At 34.8% G+C, this 18,958-nt stretch overlaps 1 protein-coding gene across 7 annotated transcripts in view; it reads right to left on the bottom strand.

Annotated features, from left to right (window-relative positions):
• DIAPH2 (diaphanous related formin 2) overlaps nucleotides 1-18,958 on the bottom strand; it is a 905,937-nt gene that overhangs the window by 508,858 nt on the left and 378,121 nt on the right. For all 7 annotated transcript variants that reach the window (XM_054544831.2, XM_054544832.2, XM_054544829.2 and 4 more), the window contains 2 exons: nucleotides 5,719-5,820; nucleotides 3,504-3,598 (listed from right to left, as the gene is read on the bottom strand). In XM_054544831.2, the coding sequence (XP_054400806.1) occupies nucleotides 3,504-3,598; nucleotides 5,719-5,820 (197 nt within the window). The remainder of the gene's footprint in view (nucleotides 1-3,503; nucleotides 3,599-5,718; nucleotides 5,821-18,958) is intronic.

The raw sequence follows: 18,958 nt of genomic DNA, 5'->3' as shown, positions 1-18,958 counted from the left end.
CACCTTCTGTGCACCTCTATATCAGGATAAAATAAAATAAATAGGATTATATAAAATACCAATTACATTTAAATAGTTATCAACATATTTACCAAAATAGTGATATAATGATAGAAGTGCTGGATTAAAGCATTAAAAATAATTTCTAGTCACAGCTCTAATAAGTACTGTAATTTTGAAGCATTAATGACTGTAACAGTATTTTAAGATCTCTGCCACAACTATAATGTGATATGAAAATATTTATTATTTCTATTAGTGAAAAACTTAGAGGTACTGTTAATACTACTTTGGTCTGTTGCCTACACTCTTAAATAATATGCTAAATATTAATTAGAAGATAATGAAAATAAACATGTAATATTCTTCACATACAAGTTCAGGACCCCCTGAATTATCTCCATGGGTCCCCAAAGAGGGCTATGAACTCCAGGTTACCAACCTATGCTTTATCATATCTTCACAAATTATTCTGCAGTAATAATATACTATCTTTTATGTTGATCATCTTTTTTTCACATATTCCTTAAGAATATAAGTATAAACTCCCTACCTAGAATCATTTGCATGCACTAAGGATCTCAAATAGAACATACTTTTATTTTTCCCTTCACACATGCATCACTTTTTTCAAACCGCTCGTTTCATTACTCTGTCAATGCTCTATACGTGTGTCTATACATCTGTTTTACCACTGATATACTAAAAAGCACTGACTGATTGGTCTTAGATTTTTCTCTCAATAGATCAAATTCAATTATACTGAAACAAATTTTGAAGGCTAGAATAATGATTCTAAAAGTCACCAAAATTTAGTACACATTATTTGACAGTAACTCATAATTACATATATTAAAAACTCCTCAACAACCTCAGGATATGGTGTACTTTTAAATGTTTCTACGTGCTACTGCAAGTATTTTAGGCCATTTCAATTTTTCCCACATAGAGAACTCATTTTCTAGCTTAAATTTAGTTATTTTGAAGTAAAATGAAAACTGATATTTATTAATAACCTTCAACTTGGAGCTGGATCTTGCTGATTAAATAAAAGTTTTTCTGCTTTTTATTTTTTATTTTATTTTATTTTATTTTTTAAGTAAGACAATTCTCCTGCCAACTAACCAAATTCTATTAGTCGTCTGCCCAGCAAGAGCCTATTGACCCATACTGGAAGAGAAAATACTACTACTGTTAATTCAAGTTCTGGGAAGTGATGTATCCTTAATTGTTGTTTGTTGTTTTTGTTGCTATGAGGAGACAACCATGCTACATGAGCAAAAAACTATAATTATGCATGGATGGAGTTTAGCACTGTAATCAAATAGAACTTAAAACAAAGTTAATCTGATGATACACATTTAATGCCATGCATTATCGATGTGCTACATGGTAATTAGACATAAATGGTAAACAGCTCAAATGAATGGCAAATTGATGTTACTTTTCCATCACTGAAACAAATGTTCTGGAATTGGGGGTAGAAAAAGGTGCTAGTGATTACAGTCTTTTCTCCTGACAGAGGGAAGCCATCTCTCTTGGGGACTAGAAAATCATGTAATTATTTCTACCCAGGAGCATCCATCCTCCTTACCAGAAGATACTCAGACATTTGATTTGTCTAGATAAAAGCAATACTAACCTTAATAACTCAGGTGAGTTACTCACCACTTAGGCCCTACACCCGTACCCAAGTAGCACAATTCCAATTATGTATATTATACTACATGTTAAACTGTTTTCTTCCCACAAGCAAAACTAAGAAAATGGGTTTTGATCAAACAGGGTAAGGATTGAGAAGAAACTTTAGAGTGTCTGGTACTGAGAAGGAAAGCAAGTTGGCTTTAAAAAAGTCCTCAGCAAACAGAAGGCATAAAATTGGTGGGCAAAGTAGGACATGGGTAAAATGTACCGATACATGAAAAAGATAAAGGGATAAAGGCTTAGAAAAGGGAATGGAGGTCTAAAAACAAGGAAGAGATGACATAGGTCATCTTATTAACACCTTAGTCCTCTTTTTAAAAATCATGCCTAGATTTAAGACATATATATGAGGTAAACTTTAATGTAAGCCTACAATCGAAAATAGAGGAGCTTCCACAGAGACATCACTTGCTCAAATTATATATGCAGGTTCTCTGAGATTTAGAGAGTTTGCAGGGAATATGGCAAAACTGTTACTGTTATAGCATAAGCTATTTAACTATTTGATGTTTTTGTTTTGTTTCATTTTTTTGAGACAGAGTCTCGCTCTGTCGCCAGGCTGGAGTGCAGTGGCACGGTCTCGGCTCAGTGCATTCTCCACCTCCCAGGTTCAAGTGATTCTCCTGCCTCAGCCTCCTGAGTAGCTGGGATTACAGATGTGCACCACCACACTCAGCTAATTTTTCTGTATTTTGAGTAGAGACGGGGTTTCACCATGTTGGCCAGGATGGCCTCGATCTCCTGACCTCGTGATCTGCCCACCTCAGCCTCCCACAGTGCTGGGCTTACAGGCATGAGTCACCACGCCCGGCCCTATTTGATGTTTTCTAAAACTCAAAACCAATTCATGGCTCAAAAACAAAAAACAACAAAATAAAGAAAAACAGAAAAAACTATAATGACTACACCCTTCCACAAAAATCTTTACAGTTAATCCTTTCAAAAATTAAACCAGACAGGGCCAGACATACCAAGAATTCAAATAATGTGTTAGAGCTGTATAGTCCTTTATTATACAAAGCACTTTATTTGGTTAAAACCTCACAATGACCCTGTAATTTCAAATGAGAAAATAGAGGTTTAGAAAGATTAAACAGTTTGTTCATGGAAGGCAGAATAATATAACGGCTTTAGAGTCAAGATAGACATTGTTTTGAATCCTAGTTCTGGTACTTTGCCACTTACACCACTTACAAGCTTTGTGAAATTGGGCAATGTCTCTAAACCTCAGTTTCCTTATTTGTAAAATGAGAATAATAGTGCTTATCTCATAGGATTACTGTAGGATTCAATGAAATAAAAAATACAGAAAGTGCTGGACATAATCAGCAATACAGGTTATGTACCCAAACAGAGTTGGGTAAAAGTTAGATACTCAACTTAACAATGGGTATGTTAAATACCCACTAATTTTTGGCAAGCTATTTAACCTCTTGACCCCTCAGCTTTTTCACCCATAAAATGGTAAGAACAATATATGCTTAAGGCAGCCATTTTGGTGACGAAGTACATGTAATTGTATGTACAGTGAATAATGGACAATGATATGTCTATATATGCATATGCTTATACTGAAACAGATATATAGCTTATAAGTGGCAGACAGAATTAGAACCTAGATTTTCTGTACTGAGTCCTCTTACTATCAACACAGCTAGATATTCCTGATTTTATTAAACTACTCAATGTCTTTTTAAAAATCTAATTATAGAAGAGAATTTTCTTACAACTCCACTGAGAAGAAAATAGTCCCAAAAAATCTGTGAAAATGAATTTCAAAAGGAAAATATCCAAGTTACCTGAATTAAAGCCTCACTCAGCATGTCTTCATTAACCTCCAGAATAATGTTTCTTATCTCTTCATATGGCATGCGATATGATCCCAGAAAGATGGCTAAAATAAAATTTGATTTTATTAAAAGCAGAACAGCATCAACATGTTAAAGTCATAATAAATGTCTGATTTTCATTTCATAGACTCAAAATACGAAATTTGTCACTAATACTAATATACAGAATTATGAACAAACAAAAGTTGTTCCATTTGATGGACTACTCACTCTATCCATCTAGACAAAATGGCCTATTTTCTCGGGCTCTAATGTTTATAGCTAGTGCATATTTACACACAAAATAAAATTCCTACTAATAGCACTCATGACTACATGCTTATGCCTTTTAGATTAGGATGATAACACAAAATGACCCATGAAAACTTAAGAGATTTTATTTCAAGTTGACCTTTTTATTCAATGAAGAATTTAGTGTGGAGATTGTCAGATGCATCTAACACAGTATTTCTCAGGAAAGACAATAAAATAACCAAATAAAAAATCATATCCATCTACTCTGCAATTCTCCCACATAAGAAAAAAATTAAAGTGCCTACATCATCAGTGTGCTCTGCATTCCTGCTTATATTCCTGTGGTACATTATTACTTACTTTATATATTGACTCACAATTTCCCCTGCCAACTTTTTCTTAAATGGAAATCTGTCATATCATATTAGAATAATTCAGCAAATTAAACCTAGAATAGCTAACAATTATTCAGAAGGTACTTGCAACATGTTCCATTAAACATATTTTTTAAAGAACACAGATGTGTTCTTATCACCAGAACTTGAACATTTCTTTTTTCTTTTTTTTCTTTTTTTGAGACAGAGTTTCATTCTTGTTGCCCAGCCTGTAGTGCAATGGTGCGATCTCGGCTCACTGCAAACTTTGTCTCCCAGGTTCAAGCGATTCTCGTGCCTCAGCCTCCCAAGTAGCTGGGATTACAGGCATGCGCCACCACGCCCGGCTAATTTTGTATTTTTAGTAGAGGCGGGGTTTCACCATGTTGTCCAGGCTGGTCTTGAATTCCTGACCTCAGGTGATCCACCTGCCTCGGCCTCCCAAAGTGCTGGGATTGTAGGTGTGAGCCACTGCACCCGGCACCCAGAACTTCCAAGAATTTTTTTTTTTTTTTTCATGAAAAGGTCTATATGCCTTCAGCCATACCAAAAGAAAACAAAATCCTCACTCTATAGGCAAATGATTACCTTATACATAAGACCAAATGAGATCTCCACAATCTAAAAGAATAATGTTGACAGAAATCAACCAGCAATTGAGATCCTACTGTGTTTTAAAGAAAAGTACTGAACGTCAACTTTGAAAATGTACTATCAAATAAGCAATGTACGCATTCACAACAGCTACTGGTAAACTGCTTCTCTGACAGCAACTTTCTACTGACATGAGAATGATGTTTTGTTTATTGTAATGATTCCCTATACCACATTCCTTAACAAAATAAACTCCCATGGTATTACTTTGTGCAATTAGAAATGCTTGATGTGTGGAAATTTCTGATGCATAGTGTTTTAGTATCAGCAAAATCTAAACACAGTCTACTGTAGTGACAGAACAAAAATTCTGATTTCAAGACAGAGGGAAGAGTATGTTAAAACTTAAAGGCTTACATAAATGAAGATGGGTTTAACTGTCCATCTGCTTTAGAAAAAGTATACTTAATGGCTGACTGGTTTGTTAAAGGCTTCAAGGTTCACTAACCAGTTTTTAAATGCAGTTAAGGTTAACGATTTAAGTAGCCCACATCACGATTACTTCAGACATAAAGGAATAGCAGTAGAAGGATTTGTCTAATGTAACTAGTGAATACTCTAAAACTATCAATCCCAGCTCTAGACAGAAGGAAAAAAAAAATCACTTTTTGTCAATTCTGCCTTATGTTTCACTATGTCCTCTAACAGTCTTTTATTATCATTACTTTCCAAATCTTTACCATTCCCAAGTTTCATCTGGCCTGACAGAGGCTGAATTAGAATTTTCTCCATACTGGCTAAGTGAGAAAAAGGCAACCAAATCATGTTTACACAGAATTTTGTTTCTAGAAGATGCTAAATATGCCTGTTTAAAAAGGTTACAACTTTCATTAAATACATTAAACAGCTCCCACCCCTCTCACCATTACCTACACCAATCCTACGAAGAAAATATTACATACACAGATTCTGAGCCGTTTTGGGATCCAAAATTCTCAGTTCTTTCACTTTCTTCTTTGTAGGCACAGTCTTCTTTTCTTCTAATGCTTCTGCATTCTTTTGAACTGAAAGAAAAAATGTTGATTCATAAACAATAAGGGTACTAATCCAAGTACATGGAATAACATTAGTAAGGCATATTAACTACATTAATAAAGCACATTCTGAAATTAATAAATGTGTTTATTTCATTAGTTCAAGGAAGAGGATAAACATAAAAATACAGAGTTGTTTAGAGTTTTCACCACAAATTAAATATCAGCACTTAAGCAGAAAAGATAAGCCAAATAGAACCAAAAATCAATTGCTCCTTCTTACCTAATATGCAACATTAATTACTCCTTTACCAGGTACCTACAGCAGTACTGGAATTAAATATGTAGTACAACCTCACTAATCTGAACTAATTGAGGGAAAAGGAAGACATGCATTTCTCTCAAAATATGCTAAAATTTAAACAATTCAGTGAAATTGCTTTAAAGCACCTAAGGTAAGTTTAACTGCTAAACAGGTTGCCATATAAAAATTCCTGCTGAGACTGTTTTGAAGAATAGTTATGAACCATTTGCAATTTGTACAACAGTAGCACCATTTGCATACATGTAATTAAACAGACTCAGCAATGTGATCTTTTGAGTAATTTAGCTTTGTATCCCTCGCTATTTGAAAAATACTATTTGCTTCCTTAGAACAGAAGATTTACTTTGCTTTCTTTAGAAGGTAACAGTAGAATTAAAAACAGTTTAAAGGACTGAAAGGGTAAGGAGTAGCAGTGCCAAGGAGTGGCTTTAGCCTTCCATAACCTCCATCAGCCAACTCCCCAAGTAGGCCAGCCCAAAAAAACAATGTGGCTGTCTGCTATGAAAATAAAGCATTAAGTTAAATCCCCAAACCCCTCTGGTATAGAAATTTTATAGCTACCATTGTATTCAAGTGTTGGCAGTTTACCTTTTCCAATGTCAAAACAGGGTTGTAAGTAATGGGGCCATCAGAAAATAAGAGAAAAGTAAAGCCAGTACTTTTTCAGTCAAGTAGAGTATGTATTAGGTCCTTGCCCCCAAATTCATGCTGCTAAATTACATCACTGGTTCATATATGACCATAATCATGCTGCTGCTTTATCAATGTTAAAAAGATAACTTCATTTTGAGGCAATAATGATATTATTTTAATTCATCTAATCTTTGCTAAAAAGACCACAAATGCATTGTTGATTTTCTTTTTTAGAGAAAAAGCAACATAAAACCACAGTACACTTTTACTTAGGCAATATGTTCATAGATGTTACCATCGTGGAAGCAACATTCTATAGAATTCATCAAAATATTGGAAGTCCGTTAAGACTTCCTTTGTTTTAATGGTACAAAATATAGAAAAATTAAATGAGCATACTACAGAAATACCAGATATTAATAAAATAAATTACCTGGATAACTAAACTCCTAACAGTGCTAAATTTTACCAGACTGGCCAATCTAAAGTTATGTGCAGTCTAAGGAGAATGGATAATTATACTTAAAAATTATGATCTTATGAGACATGGCAAGCAGTTTGCCATGTGGATTCAACACAATAGTCATTGCTACTACTGGAAGAAAAGTGACTTTTAATGTATTTCTCTTAAAATATATTAAAAGAATATATTTTATGTTGATATTTATCTGTATATATTTCTAAATATGTTTTAAAATATATTAAAACATATCTCAAATATTCTTCAAAGGATCTTTCTAAGAGCATAGAGTCTTTCGTATGCAATAATCAACATTTTAATTTATTCTAATTGTCAAGCCAGTTCCAGCTTAAGACAACCGTATACAAGAAAATGACAGTCCAACAGTCATTCCCTTTGTCTATAAAATGTGAAATATCTGAATCATATTGAAATTACTTCTAGAATCATTCACTAATTTGAACCCAGTCAAGGAAATAGTCAAGAAAATTTTCCTAATCTCTCAATATGCCTTAAAATTCACTATGGGAGACTAATTAGCCAAGTACCTATAAGAAAAAACATGTTGTGCCATGAAGGACCTATAAAGATGGTTCTGCAAACTAACAGGATCCTGACTAACCCAGGAATAGATAATGCTCATTTAATGACTTTATATTTTTGCATTTTTTAATTAAAATATGGTCTAGCCTCTCCCCTTTTCAAGTGAACAAATTGTTTAAAATTAAGATTAGATGCCCTAAATATCTATAGTTCATAGTTTTCTTTCTTGAATCTCAACATATTTTCCTTGTGTTATACAACTTGGCTTAAATCCTGGGTTCGAAAAGTGATAAGAATTCCATGAGTGGGCACTGCTTTTCTGAGAATCACTAGAGAAAAACAAGTTTAAAACAGTTCTCTAACTAGACAGGCTTTCAAAACTAATCATATTTTTGCCATGATAAATAATTACAGACCAGTGGCTATTATTGCCTTTGGCCTTCTTGTTTTAAAAGCATTCCTTAGGGATCATGACCACAGGCTTAGATAAATAGAGAATTCAAAGAACAGCAATGAGACATCAAATATCCCTATAGTGTTCAACACATCATATGTTAAAAACTGCCTGCTTTCATAGTGACCTCAAAATGTCACTTATCCTAGGATACTTTTATTCTGTATGTTTCTAATGGTTACAAAACATTAAATAAATAGCAATTCTATAATTATTTGAAGTTACTTGGATGAAACTAAAAAGTTTTTTTAAGTTTCGATACAAAAACTTCATGAATTGATTTTATCATCAATTGCCCTATGGTCCTCAGGTTCATAATGAGGCCTACAGTCAAACGTGACCTTCCCTGTACAAATGAAAAAACATATTGCAAATGGGTTTGAATCCAATATATTGAATTAATTTGAGTGTTTAAATTGGCACTGCTAATAGAATAATAATGAAACATTATAAAATACTGTCTGTAGGAAGATAATCCTAATAATGAAGACATTTATATTATTATTAAAGATATGTTAATATCAAGATACTCATTATCTAAGATAAAATGCCCACTGAGTATTCTTATATTTCCTTTAATACATGGATTTTTACAAGCAATTGTACTATAAATGTATTCCTTTACAACTGAGAAATGCTCATCAGCATAAATAAAGTAAACATGGTTATATTCTTTCCCCAATTTAATATAGGCAATGTTCAGGAATCTCCTATTAATTTCTGATATCCCAGTGGATACACAGAACATGTGACAAGATATTACAATTTGTAGCAAGTATTAAGATATTTTAAATAGGTAACATTGGATGATTTACATAGTGATAACTAACCATGAATCATAGTAAAATTTGTATAACTACTTTATCTTAAAATTTCAGTGAGAAAGACTGATTTCTATAGCCAGAATCACATTCATTAATCTACCAAATATTTCTTGAGCACCTACTATGAATTAGCCTAGCATGAGTATATAATGGTACACAACACATAAATATCTACTCATAGTGCATGGTCATATGTAAACCACTAATTATGGAAGTATCCCCAAAAGGTACCTAACATTTATAATTTTCTTTATCCATAAAAATATAGCTTAGATGAATACATGTATATCACTCAGTAAACTCTCATTTTCTTAGTGCAAGCATAGTTCTATATAGGGAACATCATATCTTTGAATCAGCATCACATTATGTGTTGCATCATATTATAAGAAATACGAGGAGAATTAAAAGGATGTCCCTTCCTATTAAGTACACTACATATAGGCTGGGTGTGGTGGCTCACGCCTGTAATCTCAACATTTTGGGAGGCTGAGGCGGGCAGATCACCTGATGTCAGGAGTTCGAGACCAGCCTGGCCAATATGGTGAAATCCTGTCTCTACTAAAAAATACAAAAATTAGCTGGGCGTGGTGGCGGGCGCCTGTAATCCCAGCTACTCAGGAGGCTGAGGCAGGAGAATCACTTGAACCCGGGAGGCAGAGGTTGCAGTATGCCAAGATTGTGCCACTGCATTCCAGCCCGGACAACAAGAGAGAAGCTCCATCTCAGGAAAACAAACAAACAAAAAAGTACACTATATACAAAGCCAGGGTAAATAAAGCTAATAATAGTAGTGTCAACAAACACACTGAAAATTTATGTAACTTCATGCATACAGATTTGTATATTTATGTAACTTCACGCATACATATTTGTATATTTAACAAGTAAATGCCAACTGTTCTTTTACATATAACATACAAATGTAAGAATTGTGATCCATATATACTTAAATACATATTTTATCCATGTGGATACAATTCCAGAGGTGATTCCAGCTACATGGAAATAATTTTTTAACATATTGGTTAAAATATACAATATTTTAATTTCAATTAATGACTCGATAATATTAAAATGAGTGCAAGAATGGCAATGAAAGGTATGGGAAATCTACTCTGGTTTTTGCGTGTGATAGGTTTAATGATTTTTTTTTTTGTCATTTTCTACTGTATTCTGAATCATCTTTATCTATGCATTTCTGGAAATATCACGTGAACCTGATGGAAAAAAAGGGCAAAGAAGATTAGATCAATAGATAAATACATATGCAATACACAACAGATGAGAGTATTAAAAAACAAAAATAACAGCAGTAGTAGTAGTTTTACTACTGGTAACCACCAATACAATCTTCACAAGCACCACCAAAATCAAATTTTTATTACATATCTGCTCTGTATCTGGCATTAATTTTTATACCACTTTATATGATAGGTATTAACCACTGTCATTTTACAAATGAGGAAATCAAGGACAAACTTAATCATATGACCAAGGTCATATAGCTAGTAATGAAAACATGCTCAACTTCACCAGTGATCAGGGAAATGCAAATGAAAATAACTGAAGAAATACCATTAACAGTCATCAAATTGAAAAATTTTTTAAGTCTCACAATATCAAGTATTGAGGAAGATACGAAGAAGAATTTGATTATGCCAATGGTTGACAGTAAATATTCAGCAATGACTTAAAAAACACATGTATCAACATCTAATATATTTGAAGGTATGCTTGTCATAAACACAGCCCAACATTTCTGCTTGTAGGTCAAGTGGTCAAGGAGACAAAAATGTTCACTTCAACAGTGTTTATAACAGTAGAAAAGTTATAAACAGCCCATGTGCCCAGGGGTTATGAAATGGATAAATTGTGGTATATTAATACAATGTAATATCACACAGCATTTACAGTGATTGTACTACAGCTATATATTTCAACAAGGATTGATGCCAAATACAATGCTGAGTGGAAAAATTAAAGCTATGGAAAATGGTACATGCAGTATAATATTCATCTAAATTAAAAATAAAACAGAGACTAATCTTGTGTATTGTTGATGGATGAGTATATATGTAGCAAAATTATAAAAGCATAGACTAGATATTCACCAGTTAATGACAGTGGTTGCCTAAGAGGAGGAATCTGATGCTGGAATAGGTAGAACCTTGGAAACTTCCATTTTAACTCTAATGTTTTATTTCCTTAAAAGCAAAGATCTGGAGTAAATATGACTAAATGTTAACATCTGTTCATTTTGGGTGGCTGGTAGATGGGCATTTGCTACATTAGCCTTTGTAATTTCCTATTTTTTGACATACAAATAAAAATCATATGAATAAATCACACAAACATTCCTATCCATTTTTATAGTTTACAAACTGTTAACCTTGGAAATCCCAAGGGCCAAGTGTAGACAGGAATTACAAACAATATGGAAAAGAATAATTAAAAATGCTGGTAAAGATGAATCTGTTTGTAAGGTACCACTATTTTGTGTTCAATTGTTATCGAGTCTGTTTTGTGAGGAATAACACATGTGTTTACCAAACCTTAGGAGGGAAAGCTGATGCAATAGGCAGGAAGAGATTCCATTTCTGTCTCCTCGCACATGCTACATATTACAGCTGTGAAGCTTCCCCTCTCCATGTTGCCTACAGCTGCACACTAACCAAGGCATCCCACAGAAAGGTAGATTTCATTCTGACACCTGCATAGTACCTGAAGCAATAGGAATGGCATTACCAAGAATGTTTCTGAAGTTCAGAGCACATTAAACAAGACTAATGGTTCTAATGGTAGGGATAACACACACATACTTTGTAGTGGTTTCCTAATTAAGGAACAAATCTTACTGGTTGTAGTTTATACAAGAACACCCCAAATCAGGAAGCAAATGTTACTGCAAATTAACATCTGCATAACTAATATACTTGCACACCTGTTCATTAAGCCAATTACTGAACACTGCTAAATGTCACCAGAACATTATGTTTAGCAGCGTGCATAGCTAATGTTGTGTATTTTCAAATGGGCCCCAATAGCTCAGCAGGTAATGTATATTTTAGGAAGGACAAATAAAGTTGTCTTAGAGGTTGTAGGGAAGAAGTTCCCTTGTTTGAAGTGGTAACTTAAATACCAAAACTGAAGTATGGTTTTTACCTCAAAGTAGTACACTTACATCTTGTTTAATGATGTGGATACATTCTGAGAAGTTCTTCTTTAGATGATTTTGTCATTATGCGAACATTATAGGGTTCACTTACACAAACCTACATGGTATAGCCTACCTCACAGGTTAGTAGCCTATCGCTCCTAGGCTACAAACCTGTACAGCATGTTACTGTACTGAATATTGTAGGCAACTGTAACAAAATGGTATTTGTATATCTAAACATATTTAAACATAGAAATGGTACAGTGAAATTATGATATAAAAGATAAAAAATGGTTTACCTGCATACAGCACTCAGCATGAAGGTAGCTTACAGAACTGGACAGTGCTCTGGGTGAGTCAGTGAGTAAGTGGTGAATGAATGTGAAGGCCTAAGACATTACTGTACACCACTATAGACATAGGCTGTACACATAGGCCACACCAAATTCACAAAAATGTTCTTTCTTCAATAATAACTTAAACTTAGCTTATAGTAATTATAAACTTTTTGTTTTTTTTAAACTTTTGACTCTTTTGTAATCACACTTAAAATACAAACACATTGCACAGCTGTACAAAAATATTTTCTCTACATCCTTATTCTGTAAGCGTTTTCCTGTTTAAACCTTTTTTAATTTTTTACTTTTTAAACCTTTCTGTTAAAAACTAAGACACAAACACACACATTAGCCTAGGCCTGTACAGGGTCAAGATCATCAATATCACTGTCGTCCACCTCTACATCTTGTCCCACTGGAAGGTCTTCAAGGGGCAATAACACACATGGAGCTGTCACCTCCTATGATAACAATGACTTCTTTTGGAATACCACGTGAAAGACCTGCCTCAGGCTGTTTTACTGTTAACATTTTTTTTTTTTTTAACAAGAGTATACTCTAAAATAACAATGAAAAATATAGTAAATACATAAACCAGTAACATGGTTGTTTATTATTATCAAGTATTATGTACTGTACATAATCGTATGTGCTATACTTATATATTACTGGCAGCACAGTATGTTTGCAACAACATCACCACAAACATGTGAGTAACGCATTGCACTACAATGTTACAACGGCTACATGTCACTAGGCAATTGGGATTTTTCAGCTCCATTATAATCTTATGGAATCATCATCATATAAGCGGTCCACTGTTGACCAAAACATCGTTTTGTGGTACATGACTATATTTGACAAATGAGGTTGTCAAGGTGCTTTCCTGTTAACCTTTAAACTATATGAATTACCTTATTCAAGCTCAAGTCAGTCACTTTACCCACTGGTTGTCTCTGGCTTTGTAAGTATGAACTGACATTTTTCTGGCTATCTCATTTATTCAGAGAACTTCCTGTTATTTTAAATGTCAGAATTCCTGTCATGAATCAGTGAGTCCAGCAATCAACTCCAAGAGCTAAGTGCATCAAACAAAGTACTAAGAAAGGTATATCTGTAGGAATTACGATGCTACAAAAACCAGTATCACTAGGCCAATAGGACAATTCTTGTTGAGAATACAGTCTGGGCATTCATCACACGCGGGCTTTTCTGATTTGATATGGTCCATCTCAGCTTGGTGCAGATCCTACATACAATTCAGTTTAATGCTAAATACATTAACCTTGCTGAGTAAGACTCAACAAAGTAACACCCTGAAATATTTGTAGCCATAATCTCAAATTGACAATGTAGGACTTTTCAGACTAGGAGACTCACAGTTGCCTTCTACGTATTATTACTAAATAATTTGAGATAAAAAATTTCCGTGGAGATGCTGAGCATAACCCGCACTTTAATATTCCTCACAGAGTTCTTCCTTGTGGCCCTAATCAAAGTGTTTTGCTGTGCCTTCCTGAATATTAACTCAAAGCTGTGGTTTCTTTTCATTATACATGGCTTGGTATCCTTATTTGCCTGAAATATAATTCTGAATTTCATGATTGGTGATTGCTGCAGGAGATGCTGGGTGTTATTAATTTTTTATGGTTGCAGGGGAAGATAAAGACTAGAGACTAGAGATGGAACAATGGTGTTGAGGGGGGTGGGGTATGTGTTCCATACTTACCTAGTCCAGCCATATAACTTATGTACAAAGAACTGGAGTGAGAGGGTTGGAGATTATGTCAGGAATCCAAGGGCTCAGAGGAGTTGCCAGATGAAAACAAATGGTTGTGTAGAGTGGAGCTATATGCTCACAGAAGACATAGGCAAGAGGAAGAATCCAAAGCCAAAGAACATTAGCTGATTAGTTTCTGATCATCTCCATTCCCAGAGACTCCCAGTATCAACCAGGAGAGTCTTTGAAAAGCAGTTGAGGCAAATTTTAGATATTATGTAAGTAGGGAGTCAGGACTTTGAAAATGTGGGTATTAAAAATGTATTCATCAGGTTTGAAGTATAGGAAATTTAGATTATTTATACCATGTGCTGATGACACCTGCTTCATAGGAATGTTGTGAGAAAGAAATGGCACATACATGTAAAAGCTCCAGTAACATAAACGTCAGCGAACTTTTTCTATAAGGCTAGATAGTGAATATTTCAGGCTTTGCAAGTTATACCATCTTTGTTGCAACAGCTCAACTCTGCTATTGTATTGTGAAGGCAGCCAGAAACAGTAAGTAAACAAATAAGAATGGAAGTGTTCCAATAATATCTTGTTTACAAAAATAGTTGGTCAGCTAGATTTGGCCTGCAGACCATAGTTTCCAAACCCCTGACATAACAAGATGCTCAATAAATGTCTGATTCCTTATCCCCTTCCTTCTGCAACTGAGGTCAATTTATACTTGCTTCCACTTTTGCAAATATGAGAAAATGTTCAACACTCCCCCTGCAAATTAGGATCTAGAAGCTCCTTGTTATAATTGTTGACATTCTGTTTTTCAAGTAGGATACACATAATCAAACACATTTATACTCCTCATGGTTTTTGAATGTGTCATTCCTACAGGGATCAATTATCTCATCGAAAACTGTAACTGTCCTTTATTTTATTCCCCATATAGTCTCATATAAAAGTTTTCATGTAAAATGACTGAAAACGCAGCTCAACTTTAATAAAATTAAAAAATTAGTTTCTACCATCCCATCCTTATTGGGGTTGAATGAGAGCTCATAAGCAGCTACAGTGTTCGGTCATGTTTCACTTGGAATATACTGGTTTATAATAAAATGAAGAGCAAGTTCTGTAAAAACAAACACACACACATAAATCAGACTTTTGTATTTCATATAATACAGTTCTTATTCTATGCACATAAAAATATTACTGAGTCTTTCAATTTGTTTGTTGCTGGCTGAGCTCAAGGGGAAACATCGAGTTAGACTGTCCCTGTTTTCCCCATTTGGACTCCAACTGGTTTCAATTTTCTTTCAGCAGTAATTTTCTTTAGTTCAGAAACCACATCACTGTATACTGTTGCAGGTGATGAAAACATTAGAATAATTCTGAGAAGAGTAAGATAGGGAGGACCTGAAGATTTCATTTCCTTCCTTTTTTTTTTTTTTTTTTTTTTTTTTGAGACAGAGTTTCCCTCTATTGCCCAGGCTGGAGAGGAGTGGCATGATCTCAGCTCACTGCAACCCCTGCCTCCCAGGTTCAAGCCATTCTCCTGCCTCAGCCTCCCGAGTAGCTGGGATTACAGGTGCCTGCCACCATGCCCAGCTAATTTTTTTTCATTTTTGGTAGAGACTGGGTTTCACCATGTTGGTCAGGCTGGTTTCGAACTCCTGATCTCAAGTGATCCACCCACCTCAGCCTCCCAAAGTGCTGGGATTACAGGCATGAGCCACCATGCCTGGCCCCTTGTTTCTTTTTTTAAGTCAAGTTTAGTCTGTTGGTGACATTCTATTTGAAAGCAGAAAAGTAATATTTGAGACCATTTTGGAAATGTAAAAAGACATATGAGAATAAAATTCAAATAAGCTTTAAGTTCTCTTGTTTCCTGAACAGACTCACTACCCTCTTCCTCCTCAATCTATTATCCTGTTATACTACCAAGCATCTCAGAAGAATGCCTGACACCATCTCCCTGTCCTTCCCTCCTATTCTCTCATTTACTTGTGATCTGAATTCTAACACACTCATACCTACTGAATTAGTATGCTGAAATCTCTGCAGGTAGGGCCTCAGGATCTGTACCTCTTAAGAGCTCCTCAGGTAATTCCAAATATTAGCAAGGTTTAGAAAATCTGCTCTGTAGTACATAACACAACACTCTATAATAGCTCAATAAATACTTCCCAGATAGAAAAGTGCAAATATTGTTAACAGTAACCCCTGAAAGCCCTCTTTATAATATCTTCCAAATCTTGGAATCCAACACTGAAGGCAATACTTGGTCAACCATTGGGCTCATAGGAATGACAAATAATGAGATTTTATGAAAGAACAAAGGATCCTCAAGGTATACTCTGTTAATTTTTAAATCAATTACAAACTAGATATATCATTGAGGGCAAGGATCTTGAATATATTTGTAAAATCTATCACTATGCTAGGGATATATAAGTTCTTAGAATAAGTTAGAATGCATTTTATGCATTAATTAAAACTATTTATGTAAATAATAAATACTAAAATGAATATAAGATACCACTGCCTCTCTCCCCTTTTATAGGTACAGGTGTCACAGGGGTAGAGAAGATGTGAAAAGAAAAAATAATAATAATCTAGTATTGAAAAAGAAATCAGAAGCAGTTAAAAATGAGTGTATCTTTTTTTTTTTTGAGACGGAGTCTCAATCTGTTGCCCAGGCTGGAGTGCAGTGGTGCGATCTCAGCCTACTGCAACCTCTGCCTCCTGGGTTTAAGCAATTCTCTTGTCTCAGCATCCTGAGTAGCTGCGATTACAGGCGTCCGCCACCATGCCCAGCTAATTTTTGTATTTTTTTTTTTTTTTTTTAGTAGAGGTGGGGTTTCACCACGTTGGTCAAGCTGGTCTCGAACTCCTGGCCTCGTGATCCACCCGCCTCAGCCTCCCAAAGTGCTGGGATTACAGGCGTAAGCCACTGTGCCCAGCCCAAAAATGAGTGTATTCTTGCTTGCTATACACACACACCTATTCTGCCAGGTCACTGAAAACAATCAAGGCAGGCAAAGACTTGGAATATGCAAAATAGGAAGAGAAAAAATTTTTTATTCAGTTAAAAACTGGAGTCTTCACAAGAGAGAAAATTCAATCTAATAAAAGTCCAGAACTGAGCTAGATAAAATGCTAAGCAAGCACATCATAGCTTAGTTCCATTGCTTTTGGACACCATGTAGTCATTTTAAAGCTTGTGGGCTTTAGAGCAACAGATCTCAGAAACCATATTCTACTGAAAGTGCACGTTCCTGAGTCTAATACTCTGCTTTACGTCAAGGTCCGTTTCAGTTAGCAAGTAGCATGTTGATACTATCTATGAAAATAAACCTGATTTTAACATGTAACCTATTTATCAAAGTAAACGGAGTCAACTTGTTATGAAACCTATCCAAAAAGTAAACTCAGTTTAATATTGAGTCATTGACAATCACAACTGTTGTATGTGTGTGTGTGTGCGCACGCGCACGTGTGCGTTTGTGTATCATGAAATATACTTAGGTAGCTTCAGTTTAACAATGAATTTCCATGAGGTATTTATTCAACTAAATGCCAGAAACAGTTTGGACTGTAAGCTTTTAAGAACTTAAAAAAAAAATTGTTGGATAACAGCTCAGCTATGACAAACTCTGTCTTCTGTAAGAACTACCGTTTAACACTATATTCAGTGCTGTAGAGCATTCATAACATTAATGCAAACAATATAGAACAAAAACATAAGACTAGTCATTTATAGTAAAACAATGGGTAATTGCCCACTGTGCGCCTCTTATTAATTTTGTAGCCAAGAGTTAGATAATAGAGGGTCCTATACTGTTTATAAAGGCATATATAAGATGAACGCAATGTTTAAGATTAAACATTAAATCTGAAGGCAAAGCAAAACTCAAATGTACGGTGGATCCTCAATATATGGCCCCTAAAATTCTTACTAGTTTTCTGAAATCTGTAGACTGCAGATCGAGCTATTACCATACAAAGTAAAAAAATCTCATAAAGAATAGAATGAAATCTGCCTTATGTTAAAAAAAAATCAGAAATCCTACAAATTGAAGGTTTTACTAGAAACTTATTGAAGATAAAAGAGAAGGTAATAGCCCAGGTAAGAAGCAACTGCTAATAGTCTGCAGACAGCAAATGTATTTGACTGGATCAGGACAGCAACCTGCTGACTCTTTTTCCTAGCAAACTATTTCAAACCCGCTGTGCTCGCCATTAGGCTGGCCTTTACTTCACCCCAGCCACTTCAGTCCTATCACTGTGGGGGATCGTTGTTGCTTCCCTCATGGCTGCCACCAAAGTATGCCTCTGCTTTTAGCCCAGAATGCTTTGAATCTGAACTTAAGAACTGGTTATAACTACAGAGACAGAGCAGGAAGTAAATACATAAAATTTGGAACAGAAGTGTTGTAATAAAATCAAATTAAAAATTCAAACTGGCTTCTAAGATACAATAAATTCCTGTTTCTTACTGGAAAATTTTACTAAAATATCAGTTAAAAAACATAGACTCCAGAGTTGGGTGTGACAATCCATGAAGAAGAATGAAAAAGGGCAGAATACAGCTGACCCTTGAACATCATAGATTTGAACAGCCAAGGGTCCACTTATATAAATTTTCTTCCTCTTCTGCCACCCTAGACAACAAGACCAATCTCTCCTCTTCCCCTTCCTTCTCAGC

The sequence above is a fragment of the Pongo abelii genome, chromosome X (assembly GCF_028885655.2).
Source record: "Pongo abelii isolate AG06213 chromosome X, NHGRI_mPonAbe1-v2.0_pri, whole genome shotgun sequence".
Taxonomy (NCBI): domain Eukaryota; kingdom Metazoa; phylum Chordata; class Mammalia; order Primates; family Hominidae; genus Pongo; species Pongo abelii.
This window is presented reverse-complemented; position numbering and strand designations above follow the sequence as displayed.